This window comes from Dermochelys coriacea, chromosome 3 (genome assembly GCF_009764565.3).
Source record: "Dermochelys coriacea isolate rDerCor1 chromosome 3, rDerCor1.pri.v4, whole genome shotgun sequence".
NCBI classification, from domain to species: domain Eukaryota; kingdom Metazoa; phylum Chordata; order Testudines; family Dermochelyidae; genus Dermochelys; species Dermochelys coriacea.
Window position 1 is genome coordinate 207825569 of NC_050070.1, and position 22206 is coordinate 207847774.

The 22206-nt window shown below is 37.9% G+C and overlaps 1 protein-coding gene across 4 annotated transcripts in view; it reads left to right on the forward strand.

Annotated features, from left to right (window-relative positions):
- Positions 1–22206, forward strand: part of MAP4K3 (mitogen-activated protein kinase kinase kinase kinase 3) — a 147428-nt gene that overhangs the window by 27274 nt on the left and 97948 nt on the right. For 3 of the 4 annotated variants that reach the window (XM_038397581.2, XM_038397582.2, XM_043512173.1), the window contains 9 exons: positions 4184–4248; positions 9294–9349; positions 12424–12471; positions 14649–14691; positions 16177–16249; positions 19886–20017; positions 20282–20344; positions 20431–20512; positions 20623–20733. In XM_038397581.2, the coding sequence (XP_038253509.1) occupies positions 4184–4248; positions 9294–9349; positions 12424–12471; positions 14649–14691; positions 16177–16249; positions 19886–20017; positions 20282–20344; positions 20431–20512; positions 20623–20733 (673 nt within the window). Of the gene's footprint in view, positions 1–4183; positions 4249–5141; positions 5236–9293; positions 9350–12423; positions 12472–14648; positions 14692–16176; positions 16250–19885; positions 20018–20281; positions 20345–20430; positions 20513–20622; positions 20734–22206 lie in introns of those variants that run through there. The other variant, XM_038397584.2, reaches the window with a different exon arrangement.

Sequence of the window (22206 nt, forward strand, 5' to 3'; positions counted from 1 at the left end):
AAGCTGTTTTTGTATGTGTAAGTTTTCCAAAACACACATGGTCAGGGCAAACTTTGGAAATTACAAATACAGTTATAAAAAGGGATTGATTATGATGCAGGTAAAGGAATGCCTATTTGTTAGTTGTAATGAAAAGTCCATGCTAGAAATGTCGTTCACTTAGAAACTGGATAGAAAATACTGTCCGTACTTTAATATAGTTGTTTCTAAATGTTTAATTCAATTTTGATAAGTGTGTGTATATTACAACAGCATGTGTATATGCTGCCTGCTGTCCAATATGGACAAACTTCAGTCTCTCACTAATGGCAGATTTAAAAAAAAAAATGTTGGGGGGGTATCTAAAATGGTTGTGAGTTTAAAGTCTGTTATCGCCTGCCCCTGCACAGCTAGAAACAGACTTTAAAGCTTAACAATAAAATGGCATTACTATCTTATTAAAGAGAGACAAGGTGGGTGAGCTAATATCTTTGATTGGTGCAGTAAAAGATATTACTTCACCCACCTTGTGTTTAATATCCTGGGAGCAGCGTGGCTACAACAACATTGCATTACTATTTTATTTAATTTTGAGGATCTTATGGGTCCCTCATGGATGTTCTATAAACTGCCGTACTCTCTTTAGGGAGAGTGAGGCAATGTAGGAGTCTGACCCTGCAAACTCTGGATCTGATGGAACATATCCTAGGTATAGGCAGTGGGTTTAAAACGAACAAAAGGTACTATTTTTTCACACAATGCACAGTCAACCTGTGGAACTCTTTGCCAGAAGATGTTGTGAAGGCCAAGACTATAATAGGATTCAAAAAAGAACTAGATAAGTTCATGGAGGATAGGTCCATCAATTAGCCAGGATGGACAGGGATGCAAAACCATACTCTGAAGTGTCCCTAGCTTCTGTTTGCCAGAAGCTGGGAATGGGTGGCAGGTTGTGGATCACCTGACGATTAACGGTTCTGTTCATTCCCTCTGAAGCACCTGGCATTGGACACTGTCGGAAGACAGGGTACTGGGCTAGATGGACCATTGATCTGACCAAGTATGGCCGTTCTTATGTTCTTGGGTATGAAAGAGCCAAAGAAGACAAGCATCACCCTAAAGACAGAGTTAAGATTGTTGGAGTGTTTTAACTGTGAATGTTGTCCATACTTTCAAATAAATATAAAAATCTTAACTATGAATTTGGGTTTCTGTTGCTTGTGGGCTTTTTAAAATAAATAAATAAAAAATTACAGCATTCTTGTAAGGCTGATTTTAATCCTTAAATTACTGTGGTGTACTTCTAACCTTTAACTCCATTTTAACAAAACATTTTGTCTGGAAATATATTTAGCTGTTGGGAGCTGCTGCCAGACAGACTACCTGTGAGAAGGTAGAGTGGGCAGACAATCTTGTAATTTGTCAAGAGAAAGGGTGAGAGTCCTGTGCAGGAGAAGGCGAGAGAAACTGTTAGAGGTTGAGGGTGGCTTAGAAAAGGTTGTAGGAGGGGAAGGTTGGAATAGAGGGGTTTAGCACCAAAATGAAAGGAGAAGATCAATTTCAGTGTTTGAATATTTTCTTCTGATTTGATTTTTGGAAGTGTTTTATCCTTGATTTTTTCAGTCAGGAAACTAAAAGTTGGTATGTTATCACAAGTCTATCCTCTCTCCTTGTCCTCATGTTTGTCATTTTATTAATCTGCGCTATAGTATTTAAAACAGACCTATCTAGAAAATGTAACTGTCACACTAGAGAGACTCGTGACCATGAGTGCCTTCCTCAGAGCAGACTGTCAAAAACAATGCAGACACGCCAAACTGATGGTACGTTCTATAATTACATTTCGCCAACTCAGTAACAAGTATGAACTCCTGGATTACTGTACTAGTCTTAACATGGAGTCACAGACAGACCCCTTAGGCTCTCCTGTCTGTCTTGTCACCCAGACAATCTGGACTTAGTGATAAATGGCCAATTACACCAAAAATCACACACTATTCAGGTTGACAAGAGACAAGTACTTACCCCAGATAAGTTGGTACCCTAGATCTTACGCCAAAAAACACCAGTAGCCAATCCTGTAATAAACGATCTAAAGGTTTATTAATTAGGAAAAAGAAATTAGTTATTTATAGATTAAAGCAACCAAGCATATATACACAAATGAGTTATCGTGTATAATTCGTAAAGATGATGGAGATGTAGTAATTGATCAATTCAAAATGTCTTTCAGGGAGGACCCAGGGGTAATCCCTGAGGATCTCTGCTTTAGTTTGTCTCTGGCCCTGTGAGAGTGCAAACAGCAAAGAGATGACAAATTTCCTTGTAACCCTGTTTTATCTTTTACATTTGGCCTTCTGGTCTGTGGGAGGAGCTCCGTTGCACCCAGCATTTCTAAAGTGTTATTGGATCATTCAGCAATCCTTAGTATTGTCATGTTTCTTAATGGCCTGTTTAATCTTGATAGACCTCCTTAATGGGCAGAGGGAGGAGAGGTCGGTGATCCCGTGCTTGGGTTCACAAGTTCAGAGTAAACATTTTCAAAGTTTTAAAGCAAAACTTGCATATTTCTTTATAGCATGGAATTCAGACATTACAAGTGAGATTAATGCATGTAACAATTTACAAGCATTTCATAGAGTCTAAACATTAAATACATTATTATAAGAATAATATCTATTTTGAACAAAATTAACATACAGGTGAGCTCCTTTGGTTTCCAGCTGTGAGTTTCAGTTCTTAGCTAAAGCCTACGGCCTTAGCTAGAGCTGGCACTGGTTTAGCAACAACTCAGTAACTAATTCTAGTTGGGGTATGTTGCGATTTATACCTGATCGGTCACGCACGGTTCAAGTTTTTAGGCTGAGGCACCAAAAACCAGGTCCAGATCTGCAGAGTTTCCAGTCTGTGTTTAATGTATTACGCTCGAGCGTGGTGCCCCCCCGCTAGTCAGGAGGGGACTCCGTATACAGTTTATGCAAAGCTTATATACCATGTGACATCGCGTGCTGCCCTCGTGCATCGGCACCCTTAACCAATGAATTCCATCCTCACCCCATCCTCAGCCACTCTCTGGTGAGTGCTTTCTCGTGTTCTGATAATGTCAACAGCTTTATCATTAAAACAGAACATGCAGTTACACAACGTGCCTCGCATACCACAAAGACAGGAAGGACAACAGTTTCAAGGCCCGAAACGATTCCCCAAATGTGCTGCGGTCTGTGCTGAACAGTTTCAAGGCCCGAAACGATTCCCCAAATGTGCTGCGGTCTGTGCTGCACAGACAGTGGCTGGCCCCAAAAGGTGCCAGCTCTGCACATATTAGCTTTTCCCTCAACAGGTACTGAACACTTATAAACAATTCTTGTACTCTGTGTGGGATGAACCCACTCAGTCAGTTACGGCTCTGGGCCTTACTGTCTTAGGATAGGATGAATCAGATTTTTATAGCCTCTTTTTAATCCTCGGGTTCATTTGATTCAGTCAGTTTTATTGATAGAGAAAAGAGCACTTCTCTACATTTTAAATTGTCATCCACTGAAGATAAGATTCTTTTTATCTTTCATTTCTGATAGTGTTGTGGTGGAGGTTACATTGCTTTGTGTTTCTGAAGTGCACCATATTAGAGTTGTATCTTCCACAACACTTCTAAAAGTAACTTTTATAAATTTTTAAAAAGTTGCATTCAGTGGAAAAATTTTTTTAAAAAAATGAAGCTCTGTTTTAGTGTTCAAATTTTCTCCAAATGTGTCTTCTGTAAAGTAAGCCTTTGTGAGAACTAGCATTCTTCTGGTTTTTAGAGTGGGAAAATCCTTGGGTTGTGGTAAGCCGTTATCCTGCCGGTCAGATTGAGGGAGTGGTAGTAACCCAGTGTTTGCATTCTCTCAACTGTTACCATAGAAAGCAAATTAGCCATTGAGTAGGAAATTAATTTCCCTTGGAAGTCCATTCTTAGGCATTTTAAAGCGTGCGCGCACACACGCTTCATTCTTATTGTTCCCCCAATTTATTGCATTAATGTGAAGTTCTTGGATGTTTAAGTGCATATTTTTAGAATCATATAGCATAGATACTTTGTTTTCATTTGTACCTGCATAATATGTAGGCTTGTTATAGTCTGTTGCCTAATGTTTAAGACTTTTGAATTATCTTTAATAGTCCAAGTTGTAAATATGGAAGGCTAATGAATGCTTTTACTTTTTAGGCGAGATAAGCTATGGATTTGCATGGAGTTTTGTGGAGGTGGTTCTCTACAGGACATTTATCATGGTAAGCCATCACTGCGCATCTGTGAAAGCTAAATATAACTTGTTAGACCAATGTATAGTTACAGTATTTACAGGGTTAAAAATGAAAGTTTTTAAATGGTGAACATTGTTTACTTATGTCTTAGGATCTAATATATATTATAACCATTTAATGACAATTTTAACTGGTTTAAGGACAAATAGCAGTTTATATATTAGAAAAGTACCAGTTTGCCAAAACAGACAAAATTAACTATATATTTTTAAAGAAGGGCTGGTAAGAGAAATAACTTGTGTGTTTTGATATACTACTCCCTTGTTTGTCTTTAATTTTACAATATTTCTAATGTAAAAAATAAAATGAAGAACATGCTTCCAGTCATGCAATTTTAGCATATATCCACTTTTCTTCCAAGTTTGTATGAGCTTGGCTTTACTATATTACACATTATTACCTGTATATAGCTTGTATATTGGACCTATTGTCATGAATGGTGTTGCTTGCATAGATAGATTATGTACATTGATATTTGTATCAGAGTAGTGCTTAGAGGGTCTAAACAGGAATCAGGGCTTCATGCTGGGTGCTGTAAAGATGCAAAATACAAAGATAATCCCTGCTCCAAACAGTTTACAAAATATGGTTTAAGATTAGATGCAACAGTTGGGCAAAACACTTAGGAGCTGGGAGGGGAATGATAAGGTAACAGTGAAATGAGCAATCCTCTGAAAACACCACGTATTGTTGCAAAAGTGAAAGATTGCACTGATGGACAAGAGTACAGCCCAGTTAAAAAGGGTCTTAGCTGAATGTGGAATGTTAATTGCTAGCTTTATTTGCATTACATTAGTTAAATCTATCGCTAAGGCTGTAAAAAAGTTGATTTTTTTTTTGTTCAAAAATTGTGGCCACAGCTTGTTAAAGCTGTGGTTCAAGGCATGAAGACTACCTTCCAAAGTAGGGCAGCTGCACAGAAGAGATGACTCATGTCCTGGTTGGCTCTCAAAGGCAAGCATGATGGCGGGGAGGCTGGGGCAAATATAAGTGAGTGGTGCAATCTGGCACACAGGGTCACAATACCACTGAAATTTGTGGTAACTGTAAAAGGTAAGTTGTAGTTTCTGCAACAAAATTGCAGCCTATAATTTTCTTACAGCCCTATCTATCACACAATGGCAAGAATACATTAGCTGATAGAAATACATATTTATGTTAGAAAAGGTTTTGAAAAATGTTAGGATAATGGAAATCCTAAGAACAAGGATTTTATCACTCTGGCACTAGGACCTGCATGAAAGGGACAATATTCGAGGCAAAATGGGTAGTAAACGGGGATTTAATTGCAGCCCTGAAACAATCTTTCCAGATAAAGATCCACCCTAGGAACCTTCAAGCCATCAACATCTAAATTTACAAAGACTTCTGTTGGAATTATTATTTATGTCGGCTGTTACCACGACACTAGTTTAACCATAAATTCCTTTATTAAATCCAAAGGTCAAATGGGTATTTATATAATTGCTCTAAATATGCTTACAATGCCTAAATAGAAAAGGAGTACTTGTGGCACCTTAGAGACTAACAAATTTATTAGAGCATAAGCTTTCGTGAGCTACAGCTCACTTCATCGGATGCATTTGGTGGAAAAAACAGAGGAGAGATTTATATACACACACACAGAGAACATGAAACAATGGGTTTATCATACACACTGTAAGGAGAGTGATCACTTAAGATAAGCCATCACCCACAGCAGGGGGGGGGAAAGGAGGAAAACCTTCCATGGTGACAAGCAGGTAGGCTAATTCCAGCAGTTAACAAGAATATCAGAGGAACAGTGGGGGGTGGGGTGGGGGGGAGAAATACCATGGGGAAATAGTTTTACTTTGTGTAATGACTCATCCATTCCCAGTCTCTATTCAAGCCTAAGTTAATTGTATCCAGTTTGCAAATTAATTCCAATTCAGCAGTCTCTCGTTGGAGTCTGTTTTTGAAGCTTTTTTGTTGAAGTATAGCCACTCTTAGGTCTGTGATCGAGTGACCAGAGAGATTGAAGTGTTCTCCAACTGGTTTTTGAATGTTATAATTCTTGACGTCTGATTTGTGTCCATTCATTCTTTTACGTAGAGACTGTCCAGTTTGGCCAATGTACATGGCAGAGGGGCATTGCTGGCACATGATGGCATATATCACATTGGTAGATGCGCAGGTGAACGCGCCTCTGATAGTGTGGCTGATGTGATTAGGCCCTATGATGGTATCCCCTGAATAGATATGTGGACAGAGTTGGCAACGGGCTTTGTTGCAAGGATAGGTTCCTGGGTTAGTGGTTCTGTTGTGTGGTGTGTGGTTGCTGGTGAGTATTTGCTTCAGATTGGGGGGCTGTCTGTAAGCAAGGACTGGTCTATCTCCCAAGATCTGAGAGAGCGATGGCTCGTCCTTCAGGATAGGTTGTAGATCCTTGATGATGCGTTGGAGAGGTTTTAGTTGGGGGCTGAAGGTGATGGCTAGTGGCGTTCTGTTGTTTTCTTTGTTGGGCCTGTCCTGTAGTAGGTGACTTCTGGGTACTCTTCTGGCTCTGTCAATCTGTTTCTTCACTTCAGCAGGTGGGTATTGTAGTTGTAGGAATGCCGTTCCTCTGATATTCTTGTTAACTGCTGGAATTAGCCTACCTGCTTGTCACCATGGAAGGTTTTCCTCCTTTCCCCCCCCTGCTGTGGGTGATGGCTTATCTTAAGTGATCACTCTCCTTACAGTGTGTATGATAAACCCATTGTTTCATGTTCTCTGTGTGTGTGTATATAAATCTCTCCTCTGTTTTTTCCACCAAATGCATCCGATGAAGTGAGCTGTAGCTCACGAAAGCTTATGCTCTAATAAATTTGTTAGTCTCTAAGGTGCCACAAGTACTCCTTTTCTTTTTGCGAATACAGACTAACACGGCTGCTACTCTAATGCCTAAATAATAAGCAAATTACTAGTAACAGAACATTGATAAGTATTTGATCAAGATACTTACAAACAGGCTAAACCAAGAGGTGCTTAGACCTATATTGGTCAGCTCCAACTTGGTCATACGGTTTCTAGCAATGAACCCTTTAAGAGTTTACTTTTTTATACCCTTTAACAGACAAGTGATGTCATTGCCAATTATTGCCAGTTTGAGACAGTCCACCCTTATTTTTCAGTCTTAATCTAGATAAGACTTACAACCTCCTATATTCCTAAGGCCTTTCTTCCCCTCCTTGTTGACCAGTTTTTCCATCGCACCTGGGTTCACATAAGGTTTAACACTGGTATGCGGGCTGGGATGGTTTATGCTGGATCCCTTTAAGATGGATTCTTTTTGTCTTATTTAAAACCATCTGCAGTCACCCCTGTCAGTCAGAAGCCTTCTTTTTAGAAAATTTCCCTTATCTCGTTAGTTAATCTTTGCACCCGGCATCTTCCCTACTTCATTCCTTCTGGCCTTATAATTCATTATTTTCAAGGCCTGTCTTCTACTTGCTAGTCAAGGCCTTTCTTTACAACACACAGATACTAATCAAACTTAAGCTAACTCTAATTATTTAATTTCATATTTATCCCACAACTTCCCATCCAGTAGCTTCATCTTCTGCACTGGAAGAGTAAAACAGCATACATACCTTCAGGTTTATCTCATAACAGTAATCAAACTGAAGGATCATTTTACATGCTCCGATCATTATAACGACCCAAGAAGGTATCTGAGTGGCCAAGTTAGTGCTTGGCATTTCTGCTAACATTGACAAGAGCGTCGATTGTGATAGTTTTTGTGATGTGGAAGATCTGCTCACTAGGAAATGAGCTCATTTCACATAAGTGGTTGAACAGATGTCCTGTAGTAATGCTTTCCTGTCACTACTGATTTTGGCTTTGACCCTGTTATTTAGAGTGGAAGACTCTGTACTCATTTAACTAATTTCCAAGCTGTGTCTCAGTCCAATCAGACCTCAGGCCTCAACAATTAAATCCTCAGGCTATGTCTACACTACAATTAAACACCCACTGCTGACTCATGTCAGCTGACTTGGGCCCATGGGACTCGAGCTAAGAAACTGTTCAACTGTAGTGTAGACGTTTGTGCTTGGACTGGAGCCTGGGCTCTGGGACTCTACCCGCTTGTGTGGTCTCAGAGGCTGGGTTCCCACCCACATCCAAACGTTTACATCACAATTAAACAGTCCCTTAGCCTGAGCCCTGCGAGCCCAAGTTAACTGACGCAGGCAGCTTCAGGGGTAAGGGGTACACTTTCATAACAGACCGGTGGCACGGCCGCGTCTGGCCTGGGTCAACTGTCTCTAGATCTGTAAGCCCGTGGGGGTGGATATCAGAGCCCAGGCTCCAGCCCAAACCCAAACATCTACACTAAAATTTTTAGCCTGGCAACTTGAACCCTATGAGCCCAAGTCACTTGACCTGGGCTCTGAGACTTGGCCTCACTGTTTTTCTGTTGCAATGTAGGTGTACCCTAAGAGGTAACACCAAAGGATTTCCGTATACTTTAGTTCCCTGGTAATTAGATTTCTCAAAATACCCATGAATTCGTGTCATTTAGATATCCAGATTTACCTGATTCCAGAACTCCATGCTTCCAAAATGTAACTCCTATTTTATTTCAAGATCCTCAGGAAAGGAAAGACAGATTTAGATTTATTCTCAAGTTTCATATTGTAAGGTGGTGTGTTTTGTGTGAAGGTTGGGAGTTTCAAAGGAGCCTAAGCGACTTAAGCACCCAGCTTCTAATAGATTTCAGTGGGACGTGAGCACCTAACTCTCTCAATCTCCTTTGAGAAATCCCAGCCTCCATCCATATTTCTTCTGTTTACTTTGTCAAATCGAAAAGTGTGTGAGGAGGGTTGCTATTCTTTTTTTAGAATCATTTAGTTTCAGGGTAAAAAGGTTACAGCTAGAACCACAGAACATAGACTAGTGCTTCTGTGTGTGTCTGCTGAACTTGTGCGAATCACAACACCAGGAAAAAATTAAAAATTTTTGTTAAAAAAAAAAAAAAAAAATTAAAAAATATATTTTCTTTCTTGCAGTGACTGGACCACTTTCAGAACAGCAGATTGCCTATGTTAGCAGAGAAACACTACAGGTAGCGAACATTCTAATTTGTACATAATTGTTAGTCTTCTGGGAAAAATTAAAGGACCAAAAACATCTGATCATCTGGAAGAATCATGTTAATACCTTAGCAGTTACTCTATCTTTTGCTAGATAGATATATAATAGCTGTATAATAGCTTTCACAAAATGTAGAATTATTCTGTCATCTGGTTCAAGTTATTGCAGAGTTGTTTAAAAGGAGGTTAGGACCTTCCATCTTCCCTGTAGTCATGAAATTGGCAGTGGAAGATTGAAGCCTGGGAGAAGCTGTTAAATTTGAATTAAAAATGAAGCAACTACATATGCATTTGTCCATGTGTGCATAATTGCATTAAATAAGATATTTGATTTATACCATAGATTGGTAGAGAATTTGAAAACTCAATTTTGGATATGTAAATGAGTTATAGGTCTTTTCTCATAAAATATACCCATATGTCTTAGTTTATTTACAGGATACATATTTCTTTGTTTAGAAAACTCCAGGCAACAGTGTGTGGTCTCTTGCATTTAGTTTTTGTTTTGGGGAAACTTTGATTCCATTTTATTCTTCTAGACTGAGAGTCTTGAGATCTCTCTCAAATGGGGTATTTGTTTAGCTATATAGGATGAGATTTTGGGGGTTATTAATTTTTGATTGTTTGAGAAAATAACATGTTGTTGTTCTCATTTAGTACATTTATTTTTCCTAAGCAAAATACACAAAGTACCTCACACATTATTGGAATGTTTTATGAATGAATGTTTTTGTAGATTATGAAATTGTCCCTTAATGCATGCATGATATTAAAACTACAATATTTTGACAAAATAAAACATTCATAGGTTCTAATATGTTTAAAATAAGCAAAATTTATAGTTGTCATCCTCATCAATCAAAAAAGTCTGAGGAAAACATACCTTGTATCACTCTCTAAAAGTCAACAGGCTCAGTCCAAGGCCTCCAAAAACAAGGTGGGAAATCAAGGTCCCATTGAAGTTGATAGAAGTTTTGTCACCGCCTTCAGTGGGGCCAGAGTTTCACCGTGGGGTGCCAAAAGTTAGGCTACAAGTCCATGTTTAGGAACCTTAAAAAAGGGGATTTATTTCACAAGTGCTTCCCAGCAACACCCATTGAAATCAGCAGAAGTGGCTGTTGTGTACTCATCACTTTTGGAAATCTGTTCACTTAGGTGCCTAAATACAGACTTTCAAAGGTCTACCTTTCGGCATCTGGTTTCTGAAGCCTTGGCCTTGGGTTCTTTTAGATCAGTGGTGGAAGTGAGCAAATTGTTGACCCAGTTCTGCAACAGCTCCAAGACATTTAAATCTAGGGGCTATTAGTAAAACTGTTGAAGCTGATGTCAGCTGTATTTCTATAAGAAAATACCTATTTCTCCAAAGATACTCATTACAATGAATCCCACTTTTGGGTCCAGGTCCTTGCATGCATACGTGGTGGGGATTCTCTCATCTCAAAAATCTGAATTGCTGGCTCCAGCTGCTTGTGTTGCATGCCAACCATGCTCAGGAACCTAGATTCCCTTTGGTGCCTCAATGATCAGTTCTTTTCTCTCATGGTCGATTAAAGAGTTCCAGCACTGACTAGCTCTCCAGCTAAATTGCATTCAGGCTATTGATGAATTGACAAAAAAGGGAAAAACACCTCCCAAAAGCATATCCTTGCTAGTGCTCCTATCTGTCTAGGTATTTATGCCATGCTCATCATCTGAGCAGCTAACAAATCTTGGAAACAATCCCTATCTTTTTGTCCTCCACCAATCAGTGGTTTGCTTTTATCACTGTGTGAAGGCTATTTCAAAGAAGTGGGGCTTATTTTTCAATATGAAGATGGTAATATTCACAGTAGTCCCAGATTTTTCCAACCATGAGTTCTGTAGTCTTGGTCCACTTGCCAAAGTAGGTCTCTGTCCCACACTTAAGTGCTTCTGTCTTGAGTTCTGGAGAAATGTAGCCATTATGAGAGTTTGTAACTGCCAAGAGTGAGACAGTTCAACTGCAGCCAATCTCAGAGGATTTTGGAACCTTGTACTTGATTCTGGCTACTCACTGAATACAGTGCAGAGAGTGGAACACTGAAGCTGGTGTGCTCTCAGTAGCCTACGTTGTCATCAGGCTCAATTTCTTCCCCTCCATCCCACCACCTTTGAAGTTCAAGTCTGGATGCATTGCTGAGGCACTGTATGTGGGTCAGCCCGAAGCAGCTTCTCTGTCCGGTGGCGTTTAGATATGAGTGTTTTTAGCTACAGTTCTCTTGGAGCCTTTAGCTGAACTTAGTCTTATGTGCAGCTGATGCTCTCCAATTTTCTATTCTTTATCATTTCAAATATGGAAGAAGAAAGCTGGTTCACTGAGTTCAGGAATGCCAGGATTGTAGTCATACAATTTCCCTTATGTATTATGTTTTCTGGTTCAACAAGGACCATGATTGACTGGAGTGCACCATCCGTTCTTGGTTATTAACTCATTCCATGTATCAAGTCCTGGAGGAAGCACCTAAAATGCCCCCTACAGAAATTCCACTAAGTTTGATAGACCAGAATTGAGCTCCTGCATTGGGCACAAAGGCTCTATACACTTGGGGGTTAATTGAAAATCTGTATCTAAGCACATGATCTATACAATAGGTATTCTGATTAGTGGACGCTGAGATAAAGCAGTGATAGATATTTTAGAAATTTCTAAATGTTGCACAACAGAGATGGCACTCTACATGCCCAGGACAATATTCTCACTCTTCTTGTGTTCCTGGTATGAATGTGGTGCTCTTTATATTTATTTACTGATCTTTTCCCCTGTCCCCTGTTCGTTCTTTGTCCTATCTCTAAATTGGCTGCTGCTAGATAAGTACAGTTTGAATGTATGATTGTTAAAATCTAGAGTTTCATTCTCATTTCACAACCAGCCAAAACAGTATTTATTAACTTTAGTAAATCACTGAATTGTATCCTAAACCTTATTCTTTTAATCTACTAAATAATTTTCTGTAAAATGAAAAATGTTTTAGACTAAATAATGGTGTAAGTATTTTCTTTAACTAAAGACCTTGTTCTTAAACTGCAGGGATTATATTATCTTCATAGTAAAGGAAAAATGCACAGAGACATAAAGGTAGGTCAATTTTTTAATTTCTATTTCCTTAAAATTAAAACAGCTACTCTCACAATTAATTGAATATTGTTACATATCCATTTTCAGAGAAATTATTTAAGAACCGCTACTAACTAATCTTTTTTTTTAACGTCCTCTTTTATTGGGATTCAGTAGTCACTTCTGTAAAAAAGAGGGGAAAAAAGTAGGACATTTACAAAATGTATACTTGGAGAATAATTCAGTTTTTTTTGTCACTTAGATCAAACAGAGCACTTACTTGGGGCTAAATTGTGGCATTTAGCCACTGCACTGCCTTGGGAGAAATATGGAGACTTGCTACCTTGGGAGAGCATTTTCAGTTGTGCTTGAGGAAAGTGGGAGAAGGATTTAATCTGATATACCTTTAAGGTGCAGCATACACCTCCCTTTGCACCAGCCAGCAGGATGGAGTCATGGCAAAGCCAAACCCAACTTTTGGGGGCATAACTTATGGCAAGAGTTGTTGTTCTGCATGGCACTTATGGGGCGGTGGCGGCAAGTTGAATTAACCCTTACATCACAACTCATAGCAAAAAAAAACCAAAAAACCCCACCATACAAAAAAACCAAAACCCCCTCAGATACAGTTTTTAAATCTTGAATTTTAAACATTTATTTGAAAATTGACTTTAAATTCTTTTGATATTGGCAAAATATATAGGCAAACTTGTGAGACCTAGGTGCCTTAGTGCAAGTGACCTGGTTTTCAAACATTGTGACTAGCTCCCATTTATCTCAGTGGGATATATGGGAACTCAGCAATTGTGAAGATCAATTCATTTGTATTTAGGAGCACAATTGGATTGTATTACTACTTGTGATTAGCCATAGAATTATGTACTATGTTCCAGTCACAAGGTCTATCAGTTACACTGGCACAAAGCTTTTCAAAGCTATTTGGTTGCATGGGTGTACTGAGGGCCTGCTTTGTCCTTTTGTATAAAAACTGGTAATCAGAAAAGCAAGTGTACTTTGGAAAACCTACTTGGCTTTTTCACACACCAACTTGTCTGTGGTGCTAACATCTGCCACTAAATCAGTTTATTGCCTCCTTCCTGTTTAGCTCTGCCTTAGCCAGCTTCTCCCTTAACTCAGTTCTATCCTTAGCCAACCTCTTTATTCAGCTCAGGCTTGTTTATATCCTTTGTAACAGGTAATTATAATGGAATCTGGCGTGAAGGATCAATTTTGAGCATATGTTCTGATTGTTAAATCCAAATACACTGCATGTAGCCCCACAACAGTGTACTTTCCAAATCCAGCACAAGCAAAATCACTGTTTTCCTAGGCATTATAATATCAAGGCAGGTCCATCAGATTACGAATGAGGATCTCAAAATGGGACAAAACTGTTTTTCTTTTGGAAATATAAATCTGATTGCTTTCCTGTTAGATATTTATAACTTGCCTATTAATGAGTGTAGATAGAGAAGGGAAAGTAAGATTTAATCAATAGAGGCAAATGGTCACAAAACTAATTCTGCTGTTTGGGATAGGATTTCATAACTAATGGAATCTGAGTTGCATAGACATTTACAGCTACAATAAAATTTACAGGGTATTTGTGAGCATGGGGGTCCCATAACCTAATGTTGTCATTTCACTTTTACAAATATTCTATTAATAAAATTTCAGATTCTTCAAACGCTTAGTCTTTCTTGGTTTGTCCTCTGCTCTCAATTTTATCTCAAAACATACATATTTTCTTTGCATTTGTCTTAATTTGTGTCTCCTTGCTGCTGTGGTATTTGAGAGCCCAGTTTTGCATCACTTTATTATAGAAGTAATGGTTTCAGATGAAGTTCAGATTTTGTAACTGTGTTACAATTACGTCTCCAGAGTTAAGTAAGGGTGGGAGATTATTTGGAGAGGCAGGGGATTTGACTTTTTTTAGTTGCCGGTTTCACTGAGCTGGGATTATAATAAATTGTACTGTTGCACCTATGGTGGTATTTGTGATTTATTTTTAAATTATATCAAGGGCCTCTAGAATATACAGATAGGTATTCTCTTAGTAAATTGAAATAAATTAAATAAAATACAGAATATAGGTAATATTTGATGCTAGGGTTTATATTGCAGAGCATAAAGAAGCATAATGTTTTTAAAAAAAAAAAGCTACACATTTTAATTGAATTCTTTTTCTCTCTTTTAAGGGAGCAAATATTCTTTTAACAGACAATGGCCATGTAAAATTAGGTAAGTACTTCAGACATCTTTATCAGATTATACTGCACAAAATACTAAAAAATACAGCAGATTATAAAAACTTTTTTGAATTCTCATCCAAGAATGCCAGAATGTTATATAATACTGGTAAACTTGAGTGAGGGGGGTATTATTAGGACTATTCTTTTCATTGATGTGGTTGAATTGGTGCATAAGCATGCACAACTGGCTAATCAGACTATAGCTTTGGAAATCAGTTGAAAGACGTACTCCCATAGTGAATTAGTCTGAAAAGGTGGGCTAAAAATTAAATCCTTTAATACATTTCATTTTAATAAATGCACCTGCCAAGTCTCAGAAATATGAAAACGACCTCCAAAGGCTGCATAAATATATGAATCTAAAAGCGTACATCAGAAAATCCTTATGAATATACTTACCAGAGTCTATTTAAAAAAATAAAATATTTTTCATAGGTACAGGAATATATTGCATTACATTTCAAATTAAGTTTATACAGTTACTCAATTATAGGGAAAATGTTAACTAATAAAACATATTATTGATCATATTAACTGCTTTCTATGTATTGCAAGAGTAGAAAATGAGAACTCTTGAGACTTATTTCTTTTTAATTTATTTTAACTTTAACATGGGTGATATGATTTCCCAGTCAAAATAAGTTAGCAACCAGGAAGGGAAAGAACACTTTTGTTTTAAAAACAAATGAAGAGGAAAAACACCATTGTAAAAGAAACAGATTCATACTTAGTCACATTTTATAATTCATTTTATTCAAGCACAATATTAGGGGTTGGGTGTTTTGTTAATGTCTTCATTTGTAGTTTAATTCTGTTTTATTTTTAAACTGATGTTGATTACTTTTCCAGAAGACTTTCTTAAACTTAACCATGTTGCGTTGTTCAAGAAGTGTTAATATCCTTGGTCAGTTACAACTGCCTCTGACTGCCCTTCTATTTTTGTAGTGACAAAGATTATTTTAAAACATTATCAATATTAATATTTCTGGTCATGTTTTACATTAACAAAATAAACATTTATTTTATGATCAGCATTAATATGTCATATTACACGTGTCATATGAAGACGCGTCTCAGTTCTTTACAAAAGTTTCCCAAGTAGTGATATAGCGTGTGCTCTCAGCAGAGCAGATGGAAATAACTTTGTTCAGAGGATTTTTAAAGGGTTTATTACATGGATAGATGGTATAAAATTCATAGGTACTCTAACATGGGAACCTATACATATTTGTGTCTGTTAGGACTTCTACACTGCAATTCCTTCATCATGTTTCTTGTGGCGTGTGTTTGGCAGGATGGCTGGGAGAAGGTGATTCTATGGAAATTTGATGGATCCTATAAAAACCTCATTAGTTTCTGTGTCCCTAGATATTTAGAAGTTCTTACTGCAAAGAAGCTTAACTCTCCTGTTGATGATTAATGACTTGCTTTTGATCATTACTTCATTAATTAATTATCTTCATTTTTTTTATAGCTGATTTTGGAGTATCTGCACAGATAACAGCTACAATTGCCAAAAGGAAATCTTTCATTGGCACTCCATATTGGTAATTGTTTTACTTGATTGTTAATGTAATAGTAACTTTTACAATACCAAAAATAATTTGTATAAAAAAGTTTCTGTACTTAATTTTCTGGTTAGACTAAGCATTTTGAGAGTCTCAGCTTATTGCTAGTCTTATTTTTTTTTAACAACTTATACCAAATATTAAACTTAACTAAACACCAGAATGTTGTGGCCAGAGTACTGTAATGCTCTGAAAAACAGTTTTCAGAGTAGCAGCCATGTTAGTCTGTATTCGCAAAAAGAAAAGGACTACTTGTGGCACCTTAGAGACTAACAAATTTATTAGAGCATAAGCTTTCGTGAGCTACAGCTCACTTCATCGGATGCATTTGGTGGAAAAAACAGAGGGGAGATTGATATATACACACACACACAGAGAACATGAAACAATGGGTTTATCACGGGTGTGTATGATAAACCCATTGTTTCATGTTCTCTGTGTGTGTGTGTATATATCAATCTCCCCTCTGTTTTTTCCACCAAATGCATCCGATGAAGTGAGCTGTAGCTCACGAAAGCTTATGCTCTAATAAATTTGTTAGTCTCTAAGGTGCCACAAGTACTCCTTTTCTTTTTGAAAAACAGTTGTATCAGCTATATACGTCATCACCATTGACTAATATCAGTCATTGAATCTAATTTTAAAGTTCTCCCTGGAGTTTCACCCCTTTAATTCTGATCTTGCAAATACTTTTTCTACCCACCCATTTAGGTTTCAAATGTTTCTTTTCACTGACATGCCTTTCCTGGAATTCTTCACAGTTGGGAGGAATTGTTTCACTTGTTTGTGTCAACAGATGTGCTTACTATGTCTGGAATGCTCTTCTCAGCCACGTTCTCTTCAAATCTTGTTTTAAAAACCTTCCTGTTCGCTTTATTCTATTAAATTAAATCCCACTCACCTTTCCCTTCCACTAGTACTTCACACCTTTATTCTTTTCTCAGCCTACAAGTATATTTACTTGCATATTTATCATTTTTAAATTTCAGCTTTTTCTTTTACTCCATCTATGTACTGGAAATGACTTTCCCTGGCTGCCTTTAAGAGAGTTGTGTATATTTACTGTAAAACATTATTTCTCTGTTCTGTGCTGCTTTGAGAAGTATTTTGAGATCCTTTGTGTGAAAACATGTACAAATATGTACATATTAGCACAAGTCTCTCCATTCAGATTTGTATTCTTGAAATATGCCCATGAACTAGGTGTTCAAACTCTTTCATAGTGTGGGCTATATTTTTAATATATAGTGTCACATGGACCCACCTTCCTTTCAGTTGTACAAACCACCTTCCACTCATGATTGCATAAATGGATTGTGGCTCTGTTTTCTGGCTGAGGTGCCTGGGTGACTGTAAACCTGATCATATTGGTCTCTAACACAAACCACTATGTAGCTGCCAAGGTTTGTCAGTCTCCTTAGGTAATATTTCAAGTTGACTTGCATAATTGTAAATAACTTACATATAATTTTGAACACCACTTTTGAAAATATTGTGTGGATTTAATGCTGGTAAGACACCAGTTTTACTGTGGAGGGCTTCCTTGAGCAGTGGGAGCAGGTATGGACAAGTAAAACTTCATTCCTTGTACCCATTTGAAGAGATGGAAGGGAGAGGAAGGCTTGGGGGGGGTAGGGGGGGTTAAAGATAACCAGGGGGTTTTGATGGGGAGAGGGTACAGTTGCTGGGTGGGAGTGGAGGAAGTTGCTATTGGGGTAGTACTAGCTCTATTGATACTTGCCTTCCATTTCCACATTAGCTTTTGCTCCCCACACCATCTCCTATTCCTCAACTCCTGTTTCTCAGTGGTCTCTTCCTTCCAGCAGTAGCCCCTTGCTTTTCTTGCCTTTGGGGCACTAGTGCAACAAACATAATCTTCCCTGCTCCAAATGGCATGGAAAAGAGCAGGGGGATTAGAGAACAATCTGAGAGACAGAGTGGCTGTCTGTTCAGTGTGCGCCACAGTGGTCTGTAGTGGGAGCCAGGCATAACTGCTGACCAGATTCCTTGCTTGTTCAGGACCCAGCTGAATGTATGCGTCATACAGGATGTGTAACAGTACACAGGTCTGCAACTAAATGTTCAAGTTTCTATTTTGATTAACCTTTAATTCTGGGAATCGCTTTTAAGGTAGTAAAGAGAAAAATAATGGGAGGAAAAGAGAGACATTCATCTCATCCCCTTTTAGCCAAACTAGGAAACTTAGTGCTTTTTGTTAGAGTTTTGTAATAACGTAAGACCTCACACTTACTTAGTACCCATGTTCCCAAAAAGATTACAAAATGCTTTACAAATTTAATATATATGACAGTCTCTTTAACTACCTCGAGTGAAGTTGCACAGTGATTTAGGACAGGTAACATAGACTAATGTACTCAATTGAGATGGAAGAAGAAATTTAGGTAAGCAGACAGTAATTATCCATATTGGAACATGTTCAAGTCACCAAGCTTAACAACACAGCTATGCAAGAAACATATCTTTCTTGATCACAAATGGTAAGGATATCTGTGGTTAGAGCAGTTTTCATTTTTCTCCTGCTACATAGTGTCACTTACCACTGTTCTGGGGCATTGATTCATTACCGACTGGGAGGGAAGAGTATCATCTACTGAACTCCTACTCCAGCTGGGGTTTTTCTTGGTGGTCTTCCATATTAATGAGACCCAGCCATGCTTGGATTGAGTTCATAGCCTGATATGGCTATAACATGTAACCGTGTCTGTAATAAACCAAAACTGGTGTTTACACATTACATTAGTTAGTCAGTAATTTTAAAATGTATTGGGTGTGTCTGTTTATGAATATCAATTGAGTATATAGTACTTTTGCATCTGAGCATCTCAAAGTACTTTGCGAATTTTAATGAAGTCTCTCAACACCCCTGTGGAGTAGATAATAATTATTTCCATTTCTCAGATGAGGAAACTGAGGCACAAAGTGGTTAAGTGTCTCACAGGACATATGTGCAGAGCTGGGAATAAACCTCAGGTCTGGTGACTCAACGAGTGAAAAAGTTAGATGCATTTTCCTATAGAATTCTACTAACCTTCATTTTATCACTTTCCAAGGTGATGGTTTTTAAACTTTTTTTATAGTTGGATTGTACTCCAGTTTAATCATAAAATGTAGGGCTAGTTTAGTAGGCCAGTGGTAGTTCATTTGTGCTATGGCTAAGAAGCCAACACTAGCTGGTTTTGTCCATTTGCTGCCAGACTTTGGGGTATTTGGGAGATATATACTCAGCCCTGGGAGGATATAGACAGAAAATTGCACCTCACTGTTGCAGTTCCTCTGACTCAAGAGTGTTAACTGATTTTGGAATGACTTGCAGCCAGCTCTTCTCAGTTGAGTGAATGAACGCCACAACACTAATGCCATAGAGTGGAATGGACAAAGTGGAAAAAAACCTGAAATAACCATTGAAGCTCAGTAGATCACAGGATTTCAAATGCTTACAAATAAGTCAAATAAATAAAAGGTTGTGTATACAATGTGCTCTAGAAAAATGAATAATAAAACATTGACTCACACTGAAAAGTGTTTGAGTTAGATTTATCTCTCACCACAACTAACAGAGAAATGTCTTTGCTCTTAAATATGTATATATTTTAGGATGGCTCCAGAGGTTGCTGCAGTTGAAAGGAAGGGTGGCTATAACCAACTGTGTGATCTTTGGGCTGTTGGAATAACTGCTATAGAACTTGCAGAACTTCAGCCTCCTATGTTTGACTTGCATCCCATGAGGTTGGTAAATAACATATGTTTATGGCAGGCTGTGAATAAAATTTTTTAAATAGTTGGCTAGACATGTTTGTAATATGAGGAGTTATTGCCAGTAATATTGTCTGCAAGTTTTCAAAATGTACACATGAAAATTTGTAATGGCTGCATTTTGCATAAACAAGTTGCCTCATCTCACCTTTTCTGGGTTGATGGATTTCTTTATTGCAGCCAAAAATAAAAATTTGTAAAGTAATGGTTAATCACAAAAATGTTATCGGTTTTCAGAGCACTCTTTTTAATGACGAAAAGCAACTTTCAGCCTCCCAAGCTAAAAGACAAAATGAAATGGTAAGCATATTTTGCTTTCTTATATTATACTAATCATGCATTTCACTAAACTACTGAATTCTAATGTTCACTATTTCATTTTGCAGGTCAAATAATTTTCATCACTTTGTGAAAATGGCACTTACAAAAAATCCTAAGAAGAGACCTACAGCTGAAAAATTACTACAGGTATGATTTTTGTTTGTATTTTCTGAAGTTCTGAGCTAAAAGTACCTTTAAACTTACCTTGTTAAAGTTTTAATGTAATCTTCCTCTTTTCTCTTGTCTTTGTCTTTTAGCATCCTTTTGTTACACAGCCCTTAAATCGAACTCTTGCAATTGAATTATTGGATAAAATGAATAATCCTGATCATTCCACGTACCATGATTTTGATGATGATGATCCTGAGGTAAGAATACATGCTAACCATAAAAGTAAATGGGTTTTGCTAGTAAATGATTTTTTAAAAATGTATGACACTTATAGATCTAAAAGCATTTACTATAACGTCTATTCTGAGATCTCAAAAGCCTTTAAAAGGTCATTTTAATCTCTATGTAACCAGAGTATGGCATTTTGTTACAAGTGCAGTAAATTATCAGAATTTGTTACAATAGGGAAGAAAAACCTAAAGAGCAGAAAGCAAGGGTGAAATGATAGGTTCACAGTATCTAATTGTGATATTTTAGGTTCTTAATTATTGTTTAAACAAGGACCAGGTCGTATATGGCACTATAAAATAATAACAGGTTTCAGAGTAGCAGCCGTGTTAGTCTGTATTCGCAAAAAGAAAAGGAGTACTTGTGGCACCTTAGAGACTAACAAATTTATTAGAGCATAAGCTTTCGTGAGCTACAGCTCACTTCATCGGATGCATTTGGTGGAAAAAACAGAGGAGAGATTTATATACACACACACAGAGAACATGAAACAATGGGTTTATCATACACACTGTAAGGAGAGTGATCACTTAAGATAAGCCATCACCCACAGCAGGGGGGGAAAGGAGGAAAACCTTCCATGGTGACAAGCAGGTAGGCTAATTCCAGCAGTTAACAAGAATATCAGAAAAAAGAAAAGGAGTACTTGTGGCACCTTAGAGACTAACAAATTTATTAGAGCATAAGCTTTCGTGAGCTACAGCTCACTTCATCGGATGCATGCTCTAATAAATTTGTTAGTCTCTAAGGTGCCACAAGTACTCCTTTTCTTTTTGCGAATACGGACTAACACGGCTGCTACTCTGAAACCTATAAAAGAATATCAGAGGAACAGTGGGGGGTGGGGTGGGGGGGAGAAATACCATGGGGAAATAGTTTTACTTTGTGTAATGACTCATCCATTCCCAGTCTCTATTCAAGCCTAAGTTAATTGTATCCAGTTTGCAAATTAATTCCAATTCAGCAGTCTCTCGTTGGAGTCTGTTTTTGAAGCTTTTTTGTTGAAGTATAGCCACTCTTAGGTCTGTGATCGAGTGACCAGAGAGATTGAAGTGTTCTCCAACTGGTTTTTGAATGTTATAATTCTTGACGTCTGATTTGTGTCCATTCATTCTTTTACGTAGAGACTGTCCAGTTTGGCCAATGTACATGGCAGAGGGGCATTGCTGGCACATGATGGCATATATCACATTGGTAGATGCGCAGGTGAACGCGCCTCTGATAGTGTGGCTGATGTGATTAGGCCCTATGATGGTATCCCCTGAATAGATATGTGGACAGAGTTGGCAACGGGCTTTGTTGCAAGGATAGGTTCCTGGGTTAGTGGTTCTGTTGTGTGGTGTGTGGTTGCTGGTGAGTATTTGCTTCAGATTGGGGGGCTGTCTGTAAGCAAGGACTGGTCTATCTCCCAAGATCTGAGAGAGCAATGGCTCGTCCTTCAG